Source organism: Archocentrus centrarchus, chromosome 3 (assembly GCF_007364275.1).
Source record: "Archocentrus centrarchus isolate MPI-CPG fArcCen1 chromosome 3, fArcCen1, whole genome shotgun sequence".
NCBI lineage: Eukaryota > Metazoa > Chordata > Actinopteri > Cichliformes > Cichlidae > Archocentrus > Archocentrus centrarchus.
In genome coordinates this window covers 12,969,147-12,988,429 of record NC_044348.1, presented here as the reverse complement: position 1 = coordinate 12,988,429, position 19,283 = coordinate 12,969,147, and the positions used below count along the sequence as shown (strand labels likewise).

At 40.1% G+C, this 19,283-nt stretch overlaps 1 protein-coding gene across 1 annotated transcript in view; it reads right to left on the bottom strand.

Annotated features, from left to right (window-relative positions):
* Positions 1-19,283, bottom strand: part of acsf3 (acyl-CoA synthetase family member 3) — a 45,528-nt gene that overhangs the window by 20,362 nt on the left and 5,883 nt on the right. Inside the window, exons 3-7 of the mRNA XM_030724617.1 lie at positions 18,552-18,707; positions 13,105-13,259; positions 11,555-11,700; positions 5,656-5,753; positions 3,033-3,159 (exon numbers count right to left, since the gene is read on the bottom strand). Coding sequence (XP_030580477.1) covers positions 3,033-3,159; positions 5,656-5,753; positions 11,555-11,700; positions 13,105-13,259; positions 18,552-18,707 — 682 coding nt within the window. The remainder of the gene's footprint in view (positions 1-3,032; positions 3,160-5,655; positions 5,754-11,554; positions 11,701-13,104; positions 13,260-18,551; positions 18,708-19,283) is intronic.

Here is a 19,283-nt window from a genome sequence, read left to right as displayed (position 1 = left end):
TTACTCTTGGAGGCGTACTGGGCTTTGTTTGTTAGTATCAACTAAACACAAATCTCCAGCAACACTTTCAGTCCATCTCTTTTCTCACTGCTTCCCATGACTTGCTGTATACACATGTGTACATTAAATGGAACAACAAATGCTCTTAAAGCCTTGCTGGCTCGAGCTGAAGTCGCTTTTTAGCTCTGGACAGCAGACAGACTGTATTGTAGAACACAAAAGGAGGATAAAAAAAAGCAAGAAGGGATCAATGTGCTCAGAGATGTTTGTGAAGGTGAGTGGAAAGAGCGAACACTTAGGTGACAGCTTCCCTATCGAGCTGCCAATCACACTACACAGCACCCGTTAACTCTAGAGAAGACACCTTTGGCCAGCTGAGAACCTATTGATCTAAACTCCCACACATTCTCTGCTTCTTAAATTTCACATTTCTTTACCCATCTCTCCTTTGGCTCCCCTTCCTTTTGGCTTGTCAGTCTCCCCTATTAACTTAGTTTTATTCCCAGTCTTCATCTTCCAAACTCAGTCATCAACTACAAAGAGCAAACTGGGTGTTTTTTTTAAAGACATTTTCTTCTTCAGTCCAAAGCAATTCTGGCTAATCTTTGGAAAAACATTTTTAGTCCACCCAAAGTCTGCAAAGAGCATCTCAGTAAGAAATTTCAGTTAGCAGCCACCTGTTTCCCAGCTGACCAGACAGTCAAATCCCAGAAGATGTAGAAAAAGTGAGACACAGAAATATCCACGTGAAGGTGACAAGAGATCAGCCCACTGTTAGTAAGTCAAAGATGGAGCGCTACATTTAAACTGTTAAGAGAAAAAGGTGCTGTGTGACACACGGAGTAGGTGTGAGGGTAAAAAGGAGTGAGAAACAAATTAAGAAGCTAGGAAGGAGGATGAAATGCATAAAGTCTTCATCCAGTTTTTGGACTTTGTCTTTTTTCCCCTTTTCCCGGCCTGCATGTGGATCTTGGCTTTGATGTTCTGTGAATGGTGAACTGAATCTATCAAATTTGGAGATGCTAGCTGCTGTTGCAGAAATACAATGTTACAACACCAACACATTGAATGCTGCTGTTAAAAAATTCACACTTTCACACTTTGAGTTTTTTTTTGAATGATATTCCCAATGTTCAAAAACAAAGAAGCACAGATAAGGTAACAGTACAGTAACTATAAGTTTATGTTAAGGTCATCTGTTTAATGTAATACAATTTTAAGAAAAGAAATGTTTTTGTGTCAGTTTAGCATGCTAAATAACAGAGAAGAGTCCAAATACATGAACGAGATAACTGACCAAACTGATCTAATATTTACAGTGAAAAGTAAATAGACACTGATGAGGGGATTAATATCTATATTCAGCTACTTCAAGCAGGCAAGCACCAGGGTAAAATGGGCAGCCTGTTTCAATCCAAAGCTCATAAAAAAAGATACCAGCACCTAATTCCCACTAATAAACATACTCGTTTAATGTTTAATGGATTTGTTTTAATATGGTAGATTTCAAGCTGCTCTGGAAGCACAAAAGGCTTCACAGACATTTTTCATGCATGCAGGAGTGCTGCCAAAGACCTGGTATAATCAGTTTTTACGTACTTGATCTTGTACTCGAGTTGAGTTTAAAAAACAAACAAACTGAATTTCTGACTCAGTTGCTCATGTTTGAATCATCAAATCAACTGAGAATTAAAGAAAAAAAATCTGAATTTGAAATTTGAGGAAAAAAAAAAGCTCTGTATGTGTGTGTGTCTCTGCATGTATGTGTGTGTGTGTGTCTCTGCGTGTATGTGTGTGTGTGTGTGGTGAAACTGGCATCAGGGAACACAGGCAGGGCAGGTAAGGTGTTTGATAGCTTCCAACAGAGTAGTCCACAGTGTGTGTGTGGCTTGAGGGACTGGTCTGTGGGGAGCTGATTGCACAGGCTCTCATTATGTGGCCAGTGGCTGTAATGGAGTGTGACAGCAACGTGCTGTGCACTGGATCTCTGTCCTTCCAGCCTGCAAAGCCAATTAAACACACTCTGCCTTGCTCTCCCACTGCCTTGCCCTGCTTCGTTCTCCATCACTCACTACTTCCTTGCTGTTCCCCACTCCCCCTGCCTCACCTCCCACCCCACCAGCAGCACCACCAATACCAACTCCCCATCGCTACCTCCTTGGTCCCCAGCCTCAGAAAGAGTCAACTACAAAGGCTAACTCCCTCTAGCCCATCTCCAAGCTCAATACTTGCAGCTCCTTACCCACTCCTTTGCTTCTGCCTCTTATTTCCTGTGGTCTACATGACAATTCAAAGGCTCTGATTGCTTCTACCCTTCTTCCTGCACTCCTCAGCCTCCCACCCCCCAAACTAAACCTATGCCTGTCTCCCGCTGGCTTTGCAGTAAAGTATGGGTCCTTTTGGGGGAGGGGGGCATGGAGAGAGGTGCTGGGCTAGAGAGACGAGCAGCTCCTGATGACAGCTTCCTTCTGTGCTACCACACATATACACTAAAGACACACGCGCACACAAGCACGCACGCACACACACACACGCACACACACACACACACACACACACACACACACACACACACACACACACACACACATTGAGAGAGCAAGAGAGCGAGAAAGAGAGCAATAGTTGGTTCTTCAAGATCCAGAGCAGTCACAACCACTTAGGAGGAAAAATGCCCTGCAGCACTAAAAACACACATAGTCCATTTATCACTCCCTCATGGTCCCCAAAAATGTGTGTGCATGTGCAGACAGACACACACACACACACACACACACAGGCAAAGACACACACAGACGGAGTCCACGCTTACTGAATTTGTGAGTATGTGTGTGCTTCCAGGATTGGACTCCTGGTTTTTAAGTGTTTAAAATCCTGTCATCATGTCCTGAAAATGCAGTATGCAACACAGATGAAAAAATCTTATGACATCTTTCACCTCCTGTGAATCCCTCTGACAGTACAAACCATAAATGGTAATGAAATGCATTCCCTAAACATGTATACCACTGAGGAGGATGAAAGTTTGTTACCAGTTTTGAACCAGCCATCATCAGTGAAAGACTCTCTGGTCTCCTGAGGTTTGTTCCAGTACTCTTTAAAGACAGATGGACCTCGAACCAGAAGCTCCCCTTCTTTCCCCTGCAGACCTGGTCGCACCTGATGCGTAGTCATAGAAAGAAAAAAAGAGATCAGGATAAATAGAAAGTTTAGAATTGTCTAAACTAGCTATAACAGTGCTTAAATGGCCATCTAGATGATTGGTGGGTGATGACTAGCTAAGCACTAGCTAATATACCTTGCATGCAGAAGCCAAAATTCAAAAGAATTTAAAAATTAAATAGGGTTTCATTATTTCTGGAAAATATACAGCCACCATCATTTTTAAAGAGGAAAAAATTAATCAGTGTCAGTTGTTGATGTACGCTGATGTGCACAGATGTTTTGGGCACCGAAAGTAAAACGCTTTCAAATAAAGTCCAGTGAAAAGAAATGATTCAGTAGCATGTAGAACCATCTTTAGCAGCAATAACTTGAAGTACCGTATTTTTCGGGCTATAAGGCACACTTAAAATCCTTAAATTTCCTCAAAAATCGGCAGTGCGCCTCATAATCCGGTGCGCCTTATGTATGAATTCTTGTTTTGCTTACTGACCTTGAAACAATTTTATGTGGTACACTGCGCTTAAAAATCTGTCAAAATGTTTTAGTGCGACTTTGGTAAGGGACGTTTAATAAATATCGACATTTTCCAGAGCGTACAACAGGGGGGAGGGGGGTAACACCCAGCGTATGCTTTTCAAATAGAGCGCTGCCGTCTGACCGCCGATGGCCGAAGAATCCACACCACTGCACCATTGCGTGGTCTGCAGCGATATTTCCTCCGGTCTGGCAGATCAGTTCAAAGGCTTCATTGAATTCTCTAAAATAGTCCATCATCGATTCACAAAATGACTCTACTGACACAGGAACAAGCTGTCAGTGCGGCGCAGCAGGTGTGGAAAGCAGCCAAAGCCGCCGGAGATAAACAAGAAGTGAAAGCATTGTTCCAAAAATAGAAACCGTACGCAGTAAACCGCAGAAAACGATGATGGATTTTATTCTACATGTTCCTGGCCTATTTCCATCTACGCTGGCCCGTATATTTGTGCATAATCTGGCGATCAGCGTCTGGCGCAAGTTGCCAACTTTTGTGTAACAAAACTCACTGTTGGCTGTCTCAAAAGTCACTAGAAGTTGCTAAAGGACGAATCGAGGTCCGGGTGTGTGTGTGCTGTCCCCCTCGGTGCCAAAGAGAGGTCCGGGCGATGCCACAGCGTATGAAGGGACCAGTACGAGCGCTGTATGTACACAAACCACGGTGACAGCGGAGTTTTCAGGATTCCGGTGTTGTGTCAAATAGGGATTTCGTTTCTTTTTTTTTTTTTTTTTTTAATATTTTTTCTTTGCGTATATCGGTAAATAGACAGGTGCACAGGATTTATGAAGGGCTTATATATAAAATGAAGAAATGACTTGTTCTTACTTTCATTAATAAAGAACATATTGTTGCGTCTATTAGGATGTTGAAGAAGATCGTGAGAGATTGCCAGTAAAAGTTGCCCTTTTATTAACAATTAAATGGCTGCTGTGTGCCGCAACCAAAACAAAACAGTAACAACGAGACTGACTCGGATAATGACAGAGGGAACCCGGCTTGATGCCGAAATCGCCCAACTGTTCAACTCAGACACTGAAGATGAGGAATTTGATGGATTTGTGGAACATGAATGATTTAAAATGTGAGTATTTTTCTGTATTTGTTACAACTGAACAATATTCTGAGTTATTGTGAATGAGCTTAATAAAGTTGGACTTACCTGACGCTTTTGTTTTTATCGTGCGCCTTATGTATGAAAATAGACCCATTCATTGATATTGCGCCTTATAATGCGGTGCGCCTTACGGTCCGAAAAATACGGTAATTGTTTTCTGTATGACTTTAACAGTCTCTCACATTGTTGCACAGGAATTTTGGCCCACTCTTCTTTACAGTGTTGCTTCAGTTCATTGAGGTTTGCTGGCCTTTGTTCATGCATAACTCTCTTAAGGTCCTGACCCATCATTTCAATCAGGTTGAAGTCTGAGCTTTGACTGAGCTTTTCATTGCAACTCCTTGATTTTGTTTTTCAGTCATTCTGTTGTAGATTTGTTGCTGTGCTTAGGATCACTGCCCTGTAGCATGACCCAGTTTGGGCCAAGCTTTAGCTGCCGGACAGATGGCCTCACATTTGGCTCTGGAATACTTGGTATACAGATACTTGGTATACTCTGGTATACAGAGGAGTTCATGGTTGACTCAATGACTGCAAGGTACCCAGGTCCTGTGACAGTAAAACAAACCTAATTCATTACCCCTCCACCACCGTGTTTGACAGTTGATATGAGGTGTTTGCGCTGATATGACGTGATGATTTTTGTGCATTATGGCCAAACACCTCCACTTAGGTGTTGTCTGTCAAAAGGATGTTGTTTCAGAAGTTTTGTTTTCTTTTTAGAGAGAAGAGAGTTTCTCCTATCAGTTATTCAAGTGCATTTGATTAGCAGCACCTGGCTGCTACTTACCCTCCTGTGGAAGCACTAAAGGTGTATTGTACTATAAGGTGTACTGATTACCTGAGTCTCTTTGTGATTGCCTTCCACAATGGTTGTATTAGTTGTGTTATTCATAACAATCCTAACTTCCACACCAGGAAGTGGCAACCCGACAGCTCCTGTCAAACACAAAGAGTGCTCATGAGCACAATGAGAATACACTTTGCGAAAGCAGGATGAGATGATTTTTTTTTGGTCCTTACAAAAATCATAAATATTTTACTGATATATTGGCAATAATCAGTGAAGCGGTCATCAAAGGCATTTGAGAGATTTCTAACACGGGAATCATTTTCTCCAAGACAGCGTTAGCCTCCATCTGCAGGGCATAACTGGTCACTGGCTTGCTGAGCTTGTAAAACACTAAACTGAAAGCCATTCGTCTCAGGCACCAAAAAGCAGCTTACACGGACAGTAATGGGGATTTTTGGGCAACGCCTGATGCAGCTGTTTTCACAAACATCAAGTAAACTTCAAGTAATAGAAATGTCTTTAGACGTTTGTTTGCACTTTAAATCTGTTTCTGAAAACAAAAAAAAAAAGGCAGTCGAGGGTACAGCAGAATCCAGTCCTTCAGTCGAATTTACTGCTGAGCGCTCGACATGTTTTATTAATAAAACACAGCAACATGAAATGTTATAACTGAGCTGACAAGTTTTAAAATACAGTAAGAACTCTGTGTTAAAAATTGAGTGTTCATAACTGTGAGATGCAACAATGTTTAAGTGAAAACTGCATTACTTAATAAGAACTCCCACATGTCCTGACATCACCTGCAGTCTGAATATTTGTGTGTGCACAAGTGACGCCTGGAAAATTACGTAATTACAGAACACAAAAATTCTCACTGGTCTTTTGTGTCTATTTGTGGTTAGTGTCTAGACCTATATTTCATGCCTACCACTTGCTCAATAAAAAGATCAAGTTCAATTACGCTTGAACTTGATTTAAGTGTGTACAGTCTCCTGCAATAATGCTGTATTCCACTTGAAGTAGGAAGTCAGAAATCCTGAGTTCAGAATTTTTAGCAAGAAATCTCCCCTCAATTTGGACTTCTAAGTGTAGGAGACGTCACATCAACCCTGACTTTGCAATCCAAGATGGTAGTGATGCGCACAAATGGCAGTAAAACTGTAGAAGTTGTAATCTGTAGTACCACTGTTGTGTATTTGTGACTCCCTAAATAACATATTTGTGAACGTGCTGCAGCTGTGTTTTTAAAGTTACAGTCAGTAATTTTTTTGAGGTTACTTAATGAAAAAAAAAGAATATTGTATTTATAAATATACATAGATTAGTGTGTAAATATGTCTTCCAAAAAACTGATGCTTAAACTTGTAATTATGGATAGAGACCGGCCACATACGTAGCCCACCAAAGGTGGAGGAGAAGAGAAGTCGTAGTATCTGCACCTTCAGATTCAAGATATGAGTTTTGTGTTTTATCGGTGGAGAAAAAGGGTTCCCTTCACCAAAGAAGTGAAAACGCAAAGGAAAGAGACAATGTAATAAAATGTCATCCTCTTCCTCCTCATCTCAAGCCTAATTTCCTGAGCTAAAGTTGAGACTCTACCACACAAAAATGTGCATAAACACACTTATTTATTCCCTCATGGACTCATTGGACTCCTTTCACAAAGTTTTACAGCCTCCTCCAGAGTAAACAGACAAGCACGCTTCTCACCCAGCATATCAACAGCAGAGGCAAACAGAGGACTGGCAGCCTACCCAGATAGCGAAAGACTCCAGGGAGGATCTGGTCTGGAGTCACTTTGCTATCTGAGTACACTCACTACAGGTGAACAGCAGCGTTTTTGAGGTGACTCAGAAGTTTAAACATAAAATACTGTAAAATATGTAATTGACAAATATCTGTTCTTCTGTTCCTGATTTACTGTTAAGTGTTGATATTATTCAAATAAGTCAAAATATGGCTTGTACAAAAAATGTATTTTTTTACACAAACAATAGTAGAAACATACCGACCAGCTGCGGTCATTATGGAGTACGATCTAATTTGAATGTTAACTAAAACATGTTTGTCCTACAGTGACAAGCGGTGATAGAAGCACTTGAATTGGGAGGGGTAAAAAACAAAATTCAGTTGACCGCAATCTGCAATCTACTGATATCTAGTGGTGATATTTTACACAGTGTAACTTCAAGTGCAAAAAAAAACAGGTATTGTATTGTGTCACTAGTGATGGCTGAATGACTCTACCTTGCTAGGGAGCAAAACAAACCCTGTTTTTCCAACTACTACTACTACTACTACTACTACTACTACTACTACTACTACTACTACTACTACTACAGGGACATCAGCTCTGACGTCAGACTAATAGTCCAATTGATATACTTTCACCAATAATGACAAGAATGCAAAAAGTTAGAGTGTTACCATTGCCCCCACCACTGAAAAAGTACATTGTTTTAACCCACTATATCTCAAAAAACAAACAATCTTCAAAGTAATCACATTACTGTAGCAGTAACTAATAATGCCACCTAAACTTCAGGCAGCAGAAGAAAAAATTATGTAGCTTCCTTATCTTGAAATCAGTTTTGTCCTTGAGAGTTTCTGCAGAGGTGAAGTAACTCTGCACTTGTTCCACAGGTAGCGAGAGAATCCTATTGAGCATGTGCAGAGTAAGCGTAATCATTCTAGCATGTTTTCGACTTGAAGAATTGAGTACGTTACAATTCAATCCGATTTTGACTCAGTTTTCTTTATATAAGGCCAAATCTCAGTAACAGTATTCTTGTGTCAGTTGTGATAAGTGTCGTGCTAAAAACTGATCTTGAAAAAGTGATTGCTGAAATTTGCGTGCATTTAAAAAAAATTTTTTTTTATGTCCAATATTCTTGTTGGAGGCTTTATTAAACAGGATTTACGAAGGAATTATGCATAAAAAAAAGAAATTCTCTCTTTTGCCAGCATCCTTATAACTCTACATTACTCCACCTACCCTGTGTTGTACATTATAATTTATGGGAGATATGTTTAACAGACTATAGATCAAAAAGTCATTTTCAATAATTTAAACAACATTTTTTTGCTAAATACAGCCAATCACTTTTTCGCAGATGATCACTTAAGTACCCCTTGTAGCCACAGTGGCCGCTGTTGCATCTGCTCAGCAGAAGATACAAATTTTGCATTGTATACAAAACTTTGGGGCATAGAGCCAAAGCACGAGGAATCACCAGGAGGTAATTATAAGGCAATGATTAAAATTTAACACAAATTTAATGACTATTATTTATTATCAGTTCATCCATTTAACTGACCACTTATCCACTTTGTTTGCTGGGGCGACTGGTGTATGAAAATACACAAAAGTTTGCAGATGCTACCATAGTTACCTTTATTTCAGTAGAACTCAAATTGGGTCCTTTTTTATTGTTAATGATTGATAAAAATTCTGGGTGTGTGGGCTTTTTATTTATTTTAATTTTTTTGGCTTCTTATGGTTATAAACCACTGCTTTTATAACACTGCTGTGATGCAGTATCTGCACTTTCTCTGTGAAATCATAAAAAAAAGGGGGGGGGGCTGAAAAATGGGACAAAAAAGAATCAAAGAGATGAAAGGGGCAGCAGCGTGAGATAATAATAAGATGGAAAAAATGAGGATGAACTAATCTCATATGTTTACATCTCAGGAAGGGCAACATGACCTAGAAAGACATTCTGCTTTGTTAATATGGAAAGCTCCAAAACTGTAAGCTCAACAGCAAAATCAGGATAGTTATATGGCCTAAATACAGTCGAAAATTATTAATGAAACTGTTGTCAGTAAGGTGTATTAAGAGCTGAGTTGTCATCTGCTTTAGTTGCTGTGGGGTGAGGGTGAGAAAGAAAAGAAGGTGAGAGGGAAAGAGAGATACCACTCCACTGCTCTTCTGAGAGTGTTTCCTGTGGTTGCTATTGATCCATTTTAACCTACTTAAAAGGCAAGATAGGAACACGCCGACTCAAACAGGCGCAGCCTCGTGCCTACATATGTGCACACCGTCACACACATACACACGCGCACACAAACATATGCGCATCTTACACAAGTGCTGAGAGGAAACATCAATACATACACAGACCTCTTGAAGCCATTCTTAATAATCACCTGAGAGGAGTCAAACACAGCCTGCTTGGTTTATGCCAAACATTCAGTGAGTAGCAAACAAAACAATACCCTGACAAAACAGGCAGACAGAGGATTACCCAATCCACTCGCAAGCTAATTAGCGTTACCTCTAAGAGGAAGTGTTGTCTGGGGAACAGGAAAGGAAGAAGATGGTGGAACAGAGAAAGGAAGGGAGGAGTACAGGAGAAGACAGCAACCACCAATAGTCTGACCTCATTTCCAGACCTTGCCTTTGTTTTTGTGTGTGTGTGTGTGTGTGTGTGTGTGTGTGTGTGTGTGTGTGTGTGTGTGTGTGTGTGTGTGTGTGTGTGTGAGGGAGGTGTAGCTGGGATCATGGGGTTTTACCTGACATCACACCAGAGACAACTGCCTTTGATTAAAACATAGCACATGAAGTTGAAGCACTCACTCAAATTGATGAGGGCAGGCAGAGTAACATCAGAGGTTTTTGGGATATATGTAGAGAAGAACAAAACCATGAATATTGGCTCAATTAAACAAGGCCGTTTTTAAAATAATTTTATGTTGATCTTCTCCACAAAATCCTTAATTTCTGTTAAACTACACTGCCTCTCTGTTTCCAGGACACAGATTCTTAATAGGTATATGTATACTGTTGACAAAGAGTGCAAGAACTCACTGATTGCAAGTTTGCTGATTGATAATCATACGTTACCAAATTGCAAAAAGCAATGTCAACTCAATGTAGAGCTTAATTACACAGAAACAATAGAAAAAAAAGGTAATTAACCTCTTTCCTACAACTCTCAGACATGGATTTTAAAAGCAAACAACATCCACAGTCACAAAGGCAACTTTCAGCCATTACAAGGGGTGACTACCAACCAATCAGATGTTCATCACCAGTGAAAGTGTGACTGACAGACACATTAATGGCTGTCTACTTGGGCTAGTTTTACTGTACTTTTATAAACTGAATGCTTTATCTCAGTAGTTGCCACTAAAAGACAAACACACAAAGTGACATATCGACTGATGTCTGGTAACCTCAGAATTAATATCAATATACACGTACTCTTGACTGCCCACGCCAATTAAAAGGAGAGGTGGAAAATATTGGTTTTATCATTAAGGGTTTTCAAGCTTGAGAAAATGCTGATAATCAGATGCCAAACCGATCTTTAAAAGGTTATCTGTTCTGTCTTCATTTCCTGATGTTGCTGTAACAGCTGGCTTGTAACCTGACCACAATCTGTTTGGAAGAGGGCCAAGACCTGTATTTTCTTAGCAGGCTACTCTGTTAGATAACAATAAAGTAAAAGTTTGAATAAACAACTCATACGCAGCTGGCATGATTGTGACCTTAGTTTAATTTAGCCCTTAGTAAAGCCCAACCAATTTATCAATCAAATAGTATTACTGGCTGATATTGTCCTATTACATATACTATGCATCAGCATTCGTAAATGCATGATTGACTTTGACATTATAGACTTTTTTTTTAAAGAAGACAATGTATAATATTAATTTCTGGAGGAAACTGAAAATGGCGTAATGCAAGTTTATCCAGCAGAGTGGCTCCAACCATTGTTTCATCACTGTCAACAGACATGTGGCAGATGAGAAGATGAGAAGTGCAGCAGAGTTAAGCAACGTGCAGCAAGTCGCTGACTAGTTTGTGAAATACTTTGCCCGTTATTTCCTCTTTTAATATAAGTGAAATATATGCATACGTGTAAAAAATAAATATATATTGGCCAAAATATATAATATTGGGCAAAAAAGTGTATCTACTTAGTTCAACCAACCAACGTACCTGGGGTGCGTGGGCCCTTGAGAGGGTTGGACAGTGCCATGCCGATCTCAGTCATACCGTAGCGCTCGAGGAGTGTGTGTCCGGTAATCTCCTCCCAGCGTTGCAGAGTGGGAAGAGGGAGAGCAGCCGAGCCTGAAACCATCAGCCTGGAGACAGAGGGATGGACATGAGGGAAACACACACACACACACACACACACACACACACACACACACACACACACACACACACACACAAAACCCCCACATTCCCAATTTATATTTTATCTAGAAAACCTGTGCGACCTTGTGTCTTACAGCGCTCTATTAAGCTGCTGATTGTTTATGAAAAATATACAGAATGCAGCATGGGAGAGGTGACTGGCAGCACAAAGGAAGCAAAATAAAAACACAGATATGACACATGTACCAGAAATTTGTTATAATGTTAATACACTGTCCACAACAAAGGGCAAAACAATATCAAGTAGCAATAAAACAGAATAATGAATGCCACATACACATAGACAGGCGATAAATTAAAGGAAAAGAAGCAGAAGTGTCTTAGACTTTGGGCCGCAACAAGCTCTTTTAAAACAGCCATAATCCTTCTTGGCACTGAATTTACTTCAGGTTTGAACACCTCGACACTTCTGGTGGAGAGCGCAGACTGGCACCTGTGCACAAATCTTCCTGTGATGCTCAACTGGGTTAAAACTTGCAAATATTTTGTGGAAGGAAAGGGGCAAGTGAGGCAAACTGAGCAGGTACATGCTGGTGTTCTAAAAGCAACTGGAAGCTGGTAATTGTAGTTTGATGCATAGATTTTACTCAGTTACCCACACGGTCAGAAGATGAAGCTTCAGTGGGTTTTACACAGAACTCAGTGAGGCAGTTAAACACTGTAAAACTCTTAAGATGGTTTCACACATGAATTTTCTTTTCTTTTCAGATAAAGTTCAGAGAAGGAAATAGTCCGCTTTAATGCATTTGTACCTCTGAGACAGTTAGCTCAGTTATTAACACACAGATTTTTTACTAGGCTGCCCACAGACTGGTCAAACTTTGTGTTATCATACGCCCCGCTGTCTATAAAAGTTCAGGATTGCAGGTTAAAACAGTTTTCCCCAAAAACTGCCCTCCATTAAAGCAATCCAGACTCAGCTGGCTGTACATACACAGGTACATTACAAACAAGAACTACCAAAAGCCTAAAGTTAACTAACTTCATAGCAACACTATATTTGCACTTTAAATGGCCTAAAGCATCTAATCAATGGGTCATAAAAAAAAAGATAATTTCCTCAACTGATGACAAAATGCCTCAATATTAACTTATATTAAGGCCTAAATAAACACAGGTGGACAACATGTTCAACAAAAGTACTACACAATAAGCATGCATTAAAACATTCAGTGTTCAGATGATTTGTATTCTGTATAGAAGCTTCTTAACCATTTTTCATTAAGTATTTAATTAAATAATTTGTCACAATCATATGTATATGGAAGTGTCCACAAATACAGCTACTTATGAGTAAGATCTTGTGGCACTGATTCCACAGCCAGTACCTTATTCTCTCTTTGCAGACAGCTTTGACAAAGTCCTTCACATGAGGCTGTGTGAAGTGCTGATCATAGTACTGGATCAGCTTAGAGTAAATAGTTGGCACGGCCATGAACACATTAACCATGGGAGCCTTGGAGCTCAACAGCATCTCCCACACCTATGGGGGGGAAGGGGAGAGAGAGAGAGAGAGAGAAGCACAACATGTAACTGAAGTGGGAAGAAGGGGGAGAGATAAGGAAAAGAAAAGCAGTGTATCTAACGGCGGGGCCTTGCACAATAAATTATTACATCTGGATTCATTCCATTAGTTTAAAAGCAAATGTGACATTTTTTCATTTATTTGATGTAAATGGCAGAGTAAAGTCCAGACAGCAGCCTCGTATTAAACCTGTCAACACACTGCCAAAAAAGACAAGCAAAAAATGTACAGATTTGTAAAGGTCAGGAGGAAGAAAATAGCTTACTGCCCCGGACTAAAGGAGTAACGCCGGCCAGTTAAAGGACCTTCTGTGCAGCTACTTTTGAAAAATGTGCTTTTCGACTGTCACAAAAAGGAGCCACTTCTGATCTCCGCTGCATCGCGCGTGCTGCCTTAAACACATGCAGGCACTAATGGACATAAACGTGTCATGAACTACATGCACACATAAAAATACTGTGTGAATATCACATAAACTCACTTGTTCAAGGACAAAGTAATTTTACACACCCGGCCCCACCCACTCAACCTCATTCCTCTCACACGCACCCGCACGCACGCACGCACACACACACACACACACACACGCAGTCTGGGTACATTGCAGTAGACGGCAGAAGGATGGAATGACAGCATGAATTAAATGAAGGTGAACGACGGTTTCTCCAAGCCCCCCCCCCCCCCCCCCCCCCCCCCTTCACCAGCGCTCCCCTCCAAGCTGTCTCTCCTCTCATTCTACTTGATCTCACTTTTTATTCATTCATTCTGCCTCCATTTTCCAAGTGGTCCTTTTTCACTCTCTACTTTCATCTCTGACCTCACATCTTCCCTTCATCTTTTTTCCCCTTCTCCTCTTCTCTCACCCCCTATCTCACATTCACTTACCTTCTCTCTCCATTTCGTAATTTCCTGCTTCACTGCCTCTGCAGTCTCTCTCTCTCTGACACACACACCTAGACACATACTCACACACAGAAAAATGCAGTCTCTCCCATCATTGCACTCACCTGAAGTAACACCACATCCTTCTTAATGTGCCAGCAATTTCTAAACTCTTCCTTCCACTTCTCCTTTGTGTGACCCCATCACAGACTCACCTAATCTATTATCCACTAAATTATCTTCCTCTCACTTCCTCTGCCTCCAACAAAAACATAACTCAAATACACAGACAAATACAGCTAAGATGATTAGGATATGCCAACAGTACAATTCAATCAAATCCCAATCCAATCTCCCACAATATCATTACAAGCTGATCTAAAAATTGTAAGCACCTGCAGTTCACGTGAACAGATACAGAATAAAACTTTGAGAAGAGAAAAGGATGATTAACTGAGCGTGCCCTGGCCATACTGGGTGGTGTCTATCAAGTGCAGTGAAGCGCTCCCACCAAGCTCACTCTAGGCGGGAGAGGAAGGCAATTTATGTCCGTCAAAGAGCTGGCCTCCACCTAGGGGACAGGATGTGGTGAGAACTGAAAGCTATGGCCTGCATCCTAAACAACTTCATGAGCCCTGCGCTCAACATAAGACTCAAATACAGTTCTTCCTGAGAAGGCCCGATTGTTGAATGTCAAGACGCCAACTGTCCTGATCACTAAAAATGCTCAGGGAAGTTAACTCAGATGCTTGGTCAGAATTTTATTGCTGTTAACCTATTCTATCATAACCTGTAAATTTAATTTCTAATTTGTTAGAGTTAAAAAGGTTTACATAGTGGCTTGTTTAAAAAAAAAAAAAAGTCCAGAGTTTGATTATTTTGGTAAAACATGTTTATGTCTCTCAATGCGACAAAAAAGTATAATTAGGTATTGATACAGAAATGTAGGTATAGCATCAGCATTGCCATCAAAATAAATGTGAGAATAACCATATGTGCAGTATCATCCTAATTATCTCACAATTACATTTCTTGTTGATGATTAGCACATATAATATGTACCATGTTATCCATTTTTAGCACATTAGCAAGTAAACATTTAGCATTTAACAAAGAACAGAGTGGTGGTTATTGAAACATTTTGGCATGAACCAAAGTACTGGGCAAAATGACATTTTCAAATGATGATGTATTAGTTGAAAAGTTAGTTATTTTTATTCTGTGGGGAAGATAAATGCATAGAATTGCACGGGACTCCAGCTTATAAGACGCAGCTGAACTGGCAGGTAAGAGTGGATTTCAAGAACAAGCATTTAATTGGTCCCAGTTCCAGGCACATCAGTATATATAAGTACTGATGCACACTTAGTCAAATGGTAATGCCATTTATACATTCTGTATTTACGCAATGTTAATTTATTCTAATACACACCCTTTCTGCCTCCAGGAATTAAGAGGGTAAGTAGCAGCCAGATGCTGCTAATCAAATGCACTTGATTAACCAGAAATTTTGGCAGTTTGCTAGTCTGGAACATTTAACACAATGCCAATGAAGAAAGACATCAGCAATGATCTTAAAGAAGCAATTGTTGCTGCCCATCAATCTGGAAAGGGTTATAAGGCCATTTCTAAACAGTCTACATAGAAAACACTCCAGACATATTGCCAATCTTCCCAGGAGTGCACATCCTAGAAAATTCACTTCAGTGCTCAGAGAAACTGCAAATAACCCAAGAGCCACATCTCAGACTCTAGGGGCATCTCCAAAAAGAACAAGGCAGCACAGCTTATGTTTGCATAAGTAACGCAAGTAACAAACCACAAGACTTCTGGAACAATGTCCTTTGGACAGATGAGGCTAAAGTGGAGCTGTCTGGACCTAATGCACAGTGACACATTTGGTGCACAATAACAAATTACATAATTATTCTACTGGTAGACACTAAAAATGGGCCCCACATACCCGAATGGCACACAAAGGTTAAATAATTTGAATATTTAAAAATTTGAACCCGTTAAGGACCAGACTGTTTTGGAGAAAAAGTTGAGCTATTGTCATAGCCTTGGTGTCGGCTTCTTTTCCGCAAAAAATTTAACGTTGGCCATAACGCGATAATGTTCAAGCTAAACCACTCAAACTTCACACAATTGTTCTCTGTCACAAGGGATATATTCTGACCAGGGGCCATAAGGGTCAAGTAATTTTACTTATTTATAATGTTGGCTGTAACTTCTATTTTTTTATCATTGCCGTTTATTTTTATTTTTCTAAACCATTTTTTCCATACTTGAATGCACTCTACCTTACAGTATTACGGTACTTCTCAAATGAGGTACTTACCCATTACCTTGATCTCCAAATGAACTCGACTTTCTACAGTAATTTTTGACATTTAACACTGGTCATTACTTTTTTCTCTATATTGACTTTACTGTAACAGTGCTTTTAACTTTTTGACCTTTTGTCTGTATATTCTGTTAGCTTACTTTATAACATTTACTAAATTTGAAGCTAAATGCTATATACTTTATGTGAAAAGGTAGTTGTGTGCAAATGTGGTAGCAGGGCAGCATGTTTGAGAGTATTGAGTGTGTCCTTGGCCTTAAGTCAAAGTGTTTCCTCCCTTTATTGCAGTGAAGTAGACCCGGTTTGAAAACTCAGTAGTCAAGTCATTAGCATAGCAGTAACAGCTATGTAGCTCACCTGAGTTTTTACTTAGTGTTTGCTGTTCCTACAAACAGAGATAACTTTTTATATTGCTTATGGTTAATATTTTCACCTGCAGGGATATTACCACAGCCCTTGACAGCAGAGGCACATGAGATGAAAGGTTGCCAGTGTGTCTAAATTAGCTGCTGCACTATGAAGAGCACCATCAATAAGAGTACTTACAATTAACATTGATAAGATGTATCAGTACTTATACTGATACATCTTACTGATACCTAATGACACCCCCCTTCCTAGAGGTGGACGACTGTAACAAAGATCAACCTACTGGGATCTTTGTTACTGGGATTCTTACAACCAACACTTTTCAAAAACATTTATCTGCCCAAAATGAACAACTATTGTGTGAAACATTACTTTAGAAATATCAATTTCACTTTGAATTACAGAATAGGCAGTTGTGAGTGTTTCCAAGAAGCATCCCCATCAATCAGGCTACTTAATAAAATGCCCTTGCCTGTTAGAATATAATAAATTGATGCCTTAGCCATCCCTCTTGAGGAAAAACAATGACAGCAATATTACGTCTGAGTAGCTGCTGTGATGAAGTAGTCAATAGGAAATCAAATAAATTAAAAAAAAAAAAAAATCTAAGCAGTGATGTTTGAAACCCAGGAACACTATCTACTCCTGTCAGTGTACTACAGCCTACCTGAAAAAGACTTATCTGTGATTTACTTGATCACAATTCCTGCGCTGAAAATTTCTGTCACTATCTCCAGGCGAAATCAGAAGAAAGAAGAAGAAGAAGAAGAAAAAAAAAAAATCAATGCTGGCCTCTGCTGCCTAGGGTACCCTTCAGAGATCTTAGGGGATAGAAAACGATCGATCACTTCATCAATGTACTGTAACTTCAGAAGCAGGAGAATAAAGGCTTTTTTCTGAAGATGAGAGAAGGGGTTTTGTGGTTTGGCACACAAGGTCAGGGATAACAGTTGAATACTGATAGCTATATTAGTCTGGCAATACCCATGTTGACATATACACATTTTCTTTAAGGTCATTTCTTTTTCAACCACCTTAAGTGTCATGAAGTGGTAGACTTCCTGACATATAAAAAAAAAAAACCCAAAAACAAAAACCACACACACATGAAATCATGTGCATTTACACTCTAATATAACCACACCTACATACACACACTTAGCACCCCATCTTCCCCTCCCTTCTCGGGGCCAAACAAGCACTATCATCCTTCAATGTCAGCTCATCGATTGATCTGCTGCTTAAGCCCCTGCCGTGAGTCGGCATCGGTCAGATACAAAGCCACACAGGGCAATTCATCACTGAGCCCCAAACGCTTAGTTTGACAGTCAGAAAGAGAGAAAGAGAGGGAGAGGAGAGGCTGATAGGAGTAGACGGAGAAGAGATGAAGCGAAAAGAGAGGAGCAAGAACAAAAGAGCAAAGGGAAAGGGAAACGCCAACAGAGAAAGAGGGACTGATGTGGAAAGACCTGAGGGTCTTTTTTAACCCATCAGGCTTGACCACAGAAGACCTCTCAATCTGTAAAATTTTTTAGCCTCATGATTAAGCTAAATGGTAGCCTAAAAAGGCCACTTTTTGTTCATGGGGGTTAATAAAAAGTACAGTATACTGTGCTGAGAAACAGAAGAAGAAGAAAGAGTGCATCTCTGACCTTCTGAGGCTGGAATTCAGAAAGCATGACGCAGGTGGCGCCCACCCAATGCGGGCACAGCAGCTTGTTAACGATACCATGCACGTGGTGGAGCGGCAAGGTGTGAAGGATGACATCATCTCTGGACCACGCCCATTCTGAAACCAGACTCTGGACCTGAGGGGCGGGAGGGAGTGTGGGGGGGTTGTCAGCATGTCTTATTGTCTGTACAATAAATTCTCTCAGTCAGCTTTCACTGTTGCAGACATTTGTTACAATATCCTCTAAGCTGTCATTTGATGCACTTCCAATTGATTTTTGGAACTTAGTTGAATTCTTCAAGATTGTTACTGTCTGTTCTGAAAGCAGGCCAGAGGACACTGAAAACAGAGGGGTTTAAAGGTTTTGTCCTCTGTGTGTTATATATATATATATATATATATATATATATATATATATACATACATACATATATACACACACACACATACATACATATACACACACACACAAACACACGTCCTTACAAAAGTACTGGAACAGTGAAGCCAATCCCTTTATTGTCAGCCACATGTTCCAACACATGAAATACAAGAAAAATGGGTGGGTTCCGACAAAAGGTGCTATCTTCTGAACTGATCTGAACTCAGATTCAAATGTAAATACCTGAAATAAAAGCTGAGATGTCGATCTTTTGTCTCATATTCATTCTTGAATATCAAACTAAAATGTTTTCAGTCTACAGCAAAAATG